This window comes from Gavialis gangeticus, unplaced genomic scaffold (assembly GCF_001723915.1).
Source record: "Gavialis gangeticus isolate Ggan-Ray unplaced genomic scaffold, GavGan_comp1, whole genome shotgun sequence".
Lineage (NCBI taxonomy): Eukaryota > Metazoa > Chordata > Crocodylia > Gavialidae > Gavialis > Gavialis gangeticus.
Genome location: NW_017729014.1, coordinates 19796368 through 19804974, shown reverse-complemented (window position 1 = coordinate 19804974; position 8607 = coordinate 19796368). Strand labels below are relative to the sequence as shown.

The following is an 8607-nucleotide window of genomic DNA, read 5'->3' as shown; positions in this document are numbered from 1 at the left end:
TCATTGCAGATGTTACGTTCCCTGAAGGCAATAGTCTTAATCCCCTCATTAAAGGTCAGTGTTTTAAGTAGCAAATGAAAGAACCAGAGATTAGGATAGTGATGGGCTTGCCTGGGCTTGAGCTTGGGAATGGGATTGTCAAATTTCTTGGAATGATGGCTTCAAGTTAATCATCGCCATGCAGCCCCGGGTGGCTTCCAGCTAATCATGTTGGATGGTCCCCTTAGTCCTTATGTGAAAAGTCCTCCATCCACCCCACTGTTTCTTACTCCATAATTAGGGTCCTTGTTTGTTGGCTTCAAATAAAAAAAAAACCAACGTTATCCCATTAGAAGGGAATTTGCAGGACTCACACATTTATGAGACTCCAACATAGGAAAACATTGGAATTGAGACTTCTTCCATGGGGGGGCTGTATCTCTTGAGCTACAGTCATCAGACTATTTCCGCCTCATGGTATAAGTCTGGATGTCTGTTTGGAAGTAAGCTGACGTGTTGCGTTCTGGGTGGAAGAAAATGATGTAACACTTGGGACCGAAGTAACCTATAACAATCCCAAGCAAATTGACTACATTGAATAGAGCACTGTAGAAGGGTACCAGCACCCCTGGGTACACAGTTATGGCCACAAAGAGTATCACCCAAGAGGTGAAGTAGGAAGTTGTCCATAGTGTGATGTACTTGGCTTCATTGTAGGTCTTGGGAAACGCTTTGCCAACGTAGGCAAAACAGAAGCACAGGACGGAGAGGGACATATCTAAGGCAGTGTCCAACATTTGGAGAAACGCAGGAGTCTTCTTGCAATCCAGCACCAATATTGCAGGGTTGTCCACTAAGGGCAACTGGACAGGAGCTGGTGAGCTGATGATAAAGTTGATCATCAGAGTAACAGCTTTCAGAGCTAAAACCACGGCCATGAAAACGTATGGCCCTTTGTACTTGGTCCAGTAGTTATAGGCTTTGGGCAGCTTTGCCATGAGCTTGAAGATGCAGACTATCTGGAGGGACCTGATCACGATGCAGGAGATGCACAGAGTGAAGCAGAAGCTGGACACAGTCTGCCGCCACACACACTTGAACTCTGTTGGGATTCCTACATACGCAAGGATGTTGAGGAAACAAATGACCAGAGAGGCCAACATGAGCAAGCACATCCCACCTCCTGCAGACTTCACCATGGGGGTACGCAAATGAAAGGCAAATGTGAGCAGTGTTGCTAGGGTGGTTAAAAGGCCCAACAGTGAGACTATCAAGAGCACCACAGCTCTGCGATCGTGCCAGGCCAGATATGTCACGACCTTCGGGTAGCACGCTTGACTTCTGGCACTGGACCAGTGGGTGACAGGACAAGGCTGACAGTTGTAGTGGTCTGTAAAACAAAACCGGACCTTCGTGAGTCAATTGAGGGTGGTCCCTCCTATATATATGCCTAGTAAAATCTGGTGGGAGTGCTTTCGGATTTGGGCAGTCATACCATCTCAGACTGATATGATAATATCTCACTAACTAAGTCAGATCTGACCTGCCTGCGGCTGGAATGGGAGACCTCCAAAAGACACCCAACGATGAGGTATATCGCAGTAACTAAAATGACTACGTGCAACCTGTGCAGCACCTTGAGCCCCAAAGAGTAGGGCAGGACTGCTTGTGAGATAAGGGATTTGCTTTCCGATAGATAGATGACCTGATGCTCAGGCTCCTCTTAGGGAGACACTGCTGTTCTCAGACCAAGTTTTAAAACAAATGAGAAGTAAAACGCCGCGTGGTTCTCAGCGATCCAAGAGAGGACGAGTGTGGATTTTTAATGAGACTTGAGTTCCCATGGGGCTGATGAGATTTTCCCTCCCAAAATCTCCCTAACATTTCCACTTGGCAGTAATATCTTCCGTGTACGGTTTCTCTGTTGTGCTCCACATCAGCGTGGCTGTTCACCGACAGTGGCCAAGTTTCCTTGCATGGTTTTGTCTGGGCTGTTTCAGGATGTATGGTGCTTGGCAAACATAATGCCTATATTGTGGGACATCCTCAAATGGGAGCACGTTTAAGCTACCAGGATGTTCATTTTGATAAGGAGGGAAACTATGGCGGGCTTGCCTGTGGTTACGCGAGGAACGTGTGTTAGAAGTCAGGACTTGCCACTGCTCCTGCCCTTCACTAATTACAAAGCATCTGGAATGACGAGAATCAGCCTGGCCTTGGGGTTATCTTATCGCTCCTATAGCGGCCTTGCCAAAGTTGACATCCTCTCATGCTGGGGACTGCACAACCACCTTCCCCGTCCCAGCGTCTGCAATCTAAATGAACAAGACTGTTATCCTCACTTCGCAGAGATGGGACCAAGCAGCAGAGCGGCCCTAAGACACTTGGCTAAAATCATGCAGGACGTGTGGGGTGGAGCCCAGAACCGAACCCAATTCGTCCAACTCCTTATCCAGTGCTGCCTTCAAAGACTTATTGCAAAGCCAGAAGAGACCATTAGGTCTGATCTCATGCATGACATAAGGCAGAGGTTTCACTGCCTACTACCTTTTCCCATGGCCAAGAAACTCTAGTTCTGGGCTCCGTCCTCTGCTGGGTACCAACACTGTAGGATGGCATGAAAACAACATGCAATGGAGGCTTGGAAACCGCATTTTGCTTACCGCTGTTGTTGAAGTAAGTCCCTGCTTCACAGTCAACACACTCAAAACAGCAGGGATGGAGGCCAATGGGCTTTTTCCGTTGCCCGGGGATGCACTGGTAGGAACAGATGGATACAGGCACCTGGATGTAAAGAAATTTGAGGAAGAGCCTATAACAATGTACAGTTCAGCTGAGAGAGCCTGAAATGACTTCATGACAGTTATCATTACGCATGTTCACTTGGTCACAACATGAAAAGGAAAGGATACACAGCCGCGATAAAGCCAACCAGGTCATGTGCTGCCTTGAAAGAGGACACAAAGTGCGATGGCTTGGGCTAAAAGCTCTAGTGATCAATAAATTGGTATTTTCCAATTGCCGGCGCGCCCAGACATGGAGCTCAAGAACGCTGCATCGCCTTTAAATGGAAAGGGTGGCCCGGAATAGCCCAAAAGGCATCACAGGGACCTGGATATAAGCTGACCAGCCACTGGGTGTCACTGCTGCATCAGAGAAACCATGGGACGAATGGTTCTTCTGACGGAGACAATTTTGAATTTTAAAGCAAAGGGGCAAACATGCAAGCCTCCTTTGCCTACACAAGCAGCAGCCTGGGCCTGCTTCTGTCGCATGTCCCCGGACTGGCACACATGCCAGAATTGACATGCTGGAGTGGGCGTTCATCAGCTGGGCACAGCCAGCCCGCGTGATGTGAGAATCGGGTGGAGGGCACTTGCCGTGTTGCCTGGAGTATGCCAAGAGATGTTGTCCGTGCCGAACAGCAGCTTCTGGTGCATGGTGCTGTAGTAAGCGATCTTCTTGAACAGGTGGTTGTCTTGGTCCCACCGCCACTGCACGATCGCAAAGCTGTTTGGAGGATCACCGTTCTCATCGAACCGGATCTTGTTGTTGAGCAGAGAGAAATCCACCCGGCGCACCTCCGGCAGCAACTGCGAGTGGAGACGGCAGACAAGGTCGATCAGTGCATGCGCAGCACTGCTGCGTGCTGGAGCTCAAAGAGCAGCTGAAAGCGTGTTTCTAGTGTCCTTGAGGACTTGCGCTGGCTTATTTAACCTAACATGGAGCCATCCTGCATCTGCCCCTGCTACACAAGGAGACTGTATTTCTAGAACGGCCACGTGTGAGGCCCTGGGAGCAGGTCCTTTGATTTCTCTCATACAGACCACCAAGTTGCCACTGGAGATGGTTTCCAGCCACTTGGGCTGGATTAGACCTGTAGGTTAAACCCTCTACAGTCCTCTCCCAGTCCCTTGAACCAGCTCGTCATTAAAGCAAGGCCCTCAACACAACACCCACCTGCCAGGGGTACACCGTCCGCTTGTGACATCCCGTGGAGCCGCAGCGCAGCAGCCGGTGCAAAGCGTGAGCAATGACGTAGACGGCGGAGTAGACGTTGAAGTCTATGCGCTCCCCAGAGCCGCTCAGCTCCTTCTCTCTTTGCTTGGCCACCAAGAAGCACTGGTCACATACTTGGTTGCATGTTCCTTGGTCACTTGCCCATGTTCCAGCTCCTCCAGTCTGGTTGGAAGGAGCCTTGACCCTGAAGGTATTGAAACCGGGGATGGGGACCTCTCTGACTGCCACCCCCAAGAAGGTGCCCAACCTACTGATGTTGGTGATGCTGTGCAAACTGGGATCGGTGGCCCAGGCTTCAGTGCCAATCCACACCAAGTCTGTAACGTTCTGGCGGACGGCCTCCTGGAAGAAGAACGGGAGCGTCCAGTCCAAGGTCAGAACAAGGACCACCTTGGCAGTGCTCTGGTGGAGCATGTTAATAATGTCCTGGACCTTCGCTTGCTCCTCTGGTGACAGCTTCTGGCTGCCACGGGGCACCGGGATGCTCTCCTGAAACGCTATACAGACCCCCGTAGCCCAGAACCGCAAGAGCTTCAGATTCTCCTGCCCATAATCATCGTCGCCGAACAGCACGATGACCCAGTTCCAGTGAAAATGCTTCAGCAGGAGCAGCATGGCCTTGATCATCTGCTCGGTGCTGGGGATGGTGCGGAAGGCAACAGGGAAGCGTTTGGGGTTCCTCAGGGATTCGGTGGTTGCAGTGTAGGTGATCTGGGAGCAAGGGAGAGAAGCTGTTAGATGAAGAGAACGGGCAAACCAAATTCTGCATTGCCTCGTGGTTGTCAACCAGGGTGCCCCAGCGCTGCACAATATTAGCGCTGTCGGACGTGCAAACCTGGTTCCCAAGATGCACCCAGAGATTTCCAACAGGGATCCGGAGTTTTAAAAAACTCCTGCCCTGCTGTTCTTCCCAAGTGGGTTGCAGCATCGGAGCTGCTTTGTTATTTTTTTTGCGGCCAAAAGCCGAGTGAAAACTAAGAGCCGGCATTTTCCGAAGGGCGGGTTTCACAAGGTGGAGAACTACTGATCTGTGAAATCAGGTGATGGTAATAACTGGACCACGCAGAGGAGACGGGCACACTCAATAAAGCGCTGTTACGCCCGAGCCCTGGACCATCCTGAAAGGTCCCGCTGAGGAATCCAGCAGCAGGGCCTCCAACATCTGGCCTGGCCGATGTCTGAGATGACTAGAGAGTCCTAAAGCAAGCACAGGGCAACTGTCTCACCCTGTTGCTGATGAAAGCTGAAGTTTGCCGAGATAAGGGAGCTGACGCTCTTCAAATCAAAGCACAGTGGCTCTGATCCTGAAACCTACAGCGATGGGAATCTCAGAGGGGTTTGCCCAGCAATAACACGGGCCCCAACTTGCCTGAGGGATGAGGAAGAAACTCAGGACGCTGGCCATGGTGACGGCTCCTGGAGAGGAGTCAGGGCCAACAACAGCCAGGACCCGGGGTTGGTAGCGTGCGTAGCTCTCCTGCAGCTGCACCTTGGAGTGGTTGTTGGCGAGGAAATACAGGAGGGGGTGCACGATGTTGGTGTGATAACAGACATCGACCATCTCGTAGCCCAGGGAGATCCCGGGCAGCAGGGTGCTGCTGTTGTTGATCTCCTCCACTGCAAATCTCATGGCCTGGAGGAAGCTGTAGCCTACAATCTTCAGGTTAAACCTAGGAGAAGCATAAAATCGTGGGCTGCAAGTTGCAAAGGGGGACAGACCCCATCCTCCAAACCCTACCCTCATTTAGCGCTATGTGATATAGCAGTCTAAAAGAAACAAGCCCCTGGAACGAGCCCCCAGCAGCCTCAAGGCTGGGCCCCAAATTCTGCCATAAGATGCAGAGACCTGTGTAAATAAGTGATTCCCATCACCCTGCCCCTTGCTGAAGGTGTCTCAAATTGAGCGAGCCAATCGAGCAGCCTGAAACCGCAGCACACTGAAAAGCAAGAATTACTAGTCTTATTCTTGTTGTTTTAAGTTGAGCAACAGGGTCTGTTCCACTTTCAGACGCCTGACGTTTGTTAATGGCCTTGACGTAAACTTCAAAACGAGACTTTGTTTCCAACCGAGATATTCTTTCTTTGGACATTTTTTCAATGAAACGTCCTGGTGCTTTCCCCTGAATTTTTATGGGGCAGCTTAGACAAGAAATCCCCACAACACTGTGAAGCTGTTTACCAAAGCCTGGTTTTATATTTAGAAAAATGTCACCCAGCTCTGTCTGCAGCAAAAACTATGGCTTTTCCTCTGAATTGGACACCATATAAAGTGTATGTCCACAGCTGCATAGACTACCATCCTGGATTCAAGACAGTTGTCTGATTTCTACAAATCCTGCATCACGCCATGGCTCTTTGTATTAGGGTATCCAAACCAGGATATTTGCTATTTATCAATGAATCTTGGGCACAGTTCAGAGCCCCTGAAACTTGAATGTACTTATCCTCACCGTATGTCTCCGTGGCAGGGTATAGCTATTAGTACCGCTGCTTTACAGAATGGGAAAAAATGAAACACTGAGCTGAAGTGATTTGCCCAAGGTCTCATAGGGAGTATGTGGCAGAGAAAGGAGTTAAAGCTTGGTCTTCCAAGTCTCCTCCTCCTGCCGCTGTTTGTGCCAGGTGCTGTACATATGCATAGGGCAGGATCTGTTGCTCACTGAAGAGTTTACAGTTTAAATAGACAAGGGGCAGGAGGGGGAGCATTGCTGTTGTATGAGAAATTTTTAAGAGATTAAACTTCTCCATGGCCTTCAAACTTTGGTTGCTTCAACTTGGGTGCTTACCAGGAGTCTTTTAGAAGGCCAACAGGGAGATGTGCAATGCATGGCTACCGTTTCCTACAAGGTGACAAGCATCTGGCTTGATAATGTCAGCTTAACTTCTGGCTCGCAAACCGAGCCCGGATCAAGTGAGTCCCAGCCCTGAGCATCTACCGCAACACCTGTCCTGTGCCTTGGTCTGAGAATAAAGTCTTGCCGGATGCTACTTACGTCTGACATCTTGGCACCTCTGCGCGGATGAAGGGGGATTTGCCCACCATTTCAGCATGCAGCGAGAAGAGCCCCCCGAGCACGTAATCGCCTGCTAGATGGAAGTCGGAAGCGGTGAGCGTTTTCAAGCTGGTTGCGATCAGCAAGGCACTGAAACACAACCCGGCCTCCCTCATGGCGCTGCTGCCTGAACACCAGTCCGCGGGCGAGCGGCTGCAGCAGGTTCCTGCCTTGGATCCACCAACTTGGTGCTTGTTTTTGTCTGTTTGCGCTGACTTATTTACATGCATTTCAGGCACCGTCCTGAACACATTTCCATCCCGTCATGGGTTGTTGCAATGTCATGGGCAGCGAAATCTGGTGCGCGAGCTGGGCTGCTTCTTGCCTGCAAGAGAAAACACCTTGTGAAGACGTGTAGGTGCGGCAATGATGGTGACGCTTGTCTTTGTTAGTGGGCTGCTCCATCTGCCAGTGCCCTGAAGATCCTCGACTCCATCGTTTCATGGGAGGCCGCGTGGTCTAGTGGGTAGAGCACTTGAGGGGCGGACAGAGCTGTGGCTTACCTTCCTGCAACCTTGGAGCAGTCACTTCATCTCCCTGTACCTCCATTTCTCTCTCGCGCCCTTTGTGCATCTTGTACTCTCAGGCTGTAATAAGAGCATCGGGGCAGGGGATTTCTCTCCCTTTGTGCCTGCAGCGCCCAGTACAGTGCTTGAGATCTTGGAGGAGGGATGTAGATGCTTCTGCTGAACAAACTAAGAATACATGAATGAGGGTTGTCTCAATAGAGGAAGCAAGGTCAAAGCCAGTCCCTGGATGCCTTGAAGACTTGCTGTGACATTGCAACTGCCTGTAATCTGTGTTGTGTAGCTTGTTGTCAGCAACACTTAAGAACAAGGAGGATATTTATATAAGTATTGCCAATTCTTTAGGCATTGTGGTGTGTAGAATCAGTTTTGCTGTCCCTACAAACGCAAGTCCCCATAAGCGGGAGCGTGCATTTCCTTGGGGACAAACAGCAGCGGCACTGTGTGATACTGCTACTTATCCGTGGGAAACACCCATGCACGTGCGCTCTGGTGCATGGCACGTTGTCCCAGCTGGGGTTAGGGAGGCTGGGACCACCACCTGGGTTGGCCCCAGCAGCCTTACCTGGGGTCCTGAGGGCCTGGGGAGACTGCAGCCGTGGCAATCCAGCAGCACGGCTCTGATGTCCAGCAGTATACGTGCCACCCCAGTTTTTTAAGACACGGGGGATATTTTTTTCACTTCCAGCTGGACTTTTAATTTAGGGAAAGGCAGCATCCTCTACAAGCTTTTATTAGACCGCAGGTTCTTCAGTGCAGTCCTAAGTCCATGACTGGAGCTTCTTGCTGCTCAGGCCACTCATTAAATAAGAACAGCTTGGGAAGTGCTGAATGATTTCAGCTTCCTCTGAAGGAGACTGAAAGGAAAGGTAGCATCTAGCACAGAGGTAGGCAACCCCCCAGCACGGGTGCCAGAGCGTGGCACACAAAGGCTTTTTGCCTGGCATGTGCACCTTGGGGTAGGTGGCGGGGAGGGGGCCGGGGCTGCACTGCCACAACAAGGATCAGGCCCCTCATTACTCCCCTAC

At 50.7% G+C, this 8607-nt stretch overlaps 1 protein-coding gene across 1 annotated transcript; it reads right to left on the bottom strand.

The window, feature by feature from the left end:
• Positions 1-288: 288 nt before the first annotated feature.
• On the bottom strand, positions 289-7625 carry TAS1R2 (taste 1 receptor member 2). The gene is made up of 7 exons (XM_019511573.1): positions 7567-7625; positions 6993-7295; positions 5369-5669; positions 3940-4710; positions 3360-3572; positions 2643-2763; positions 289-1369 (listed from the first exon to the last, which is right to left on the bottom strand). Exons 1-7 carry the CDS (start codon positions 7623-7625, stop codon positions 441-443), a joined length of 2697 nt encoding a protein of 898 aa, XP_019367118.1. The 3' UTR covers positions 289-440.
• Between the last annotated feature and the right edge of the window lie 982 nt (positions 7626-8607).

Excerpts from the sequence above, each read along its gene's own strand:
- TAS1R2 (XM_019511573.1), bottom strand. The coding sequence starts at position 7,625 with ATGCACAAAGGGCGCGAGAGAGAAATGGAGGTACAGGGAGATGAAGTG. Across the intron at positions 7,296-7,566 it reads GATGAAGTGACTGCTCCAAG|GACGGTGCCTGAAATGCATG; the intron begins GTTGCAGGAAGG and ends AAATGTGTTCAG. Across the intron at positions 1,370-2,642 it reads GACTTACTTCAACAACAGCG|ACCACTACAACTGTCAGCCT; the intron begins GTAAGCAAAATG and ends TTTGTTTTACAG.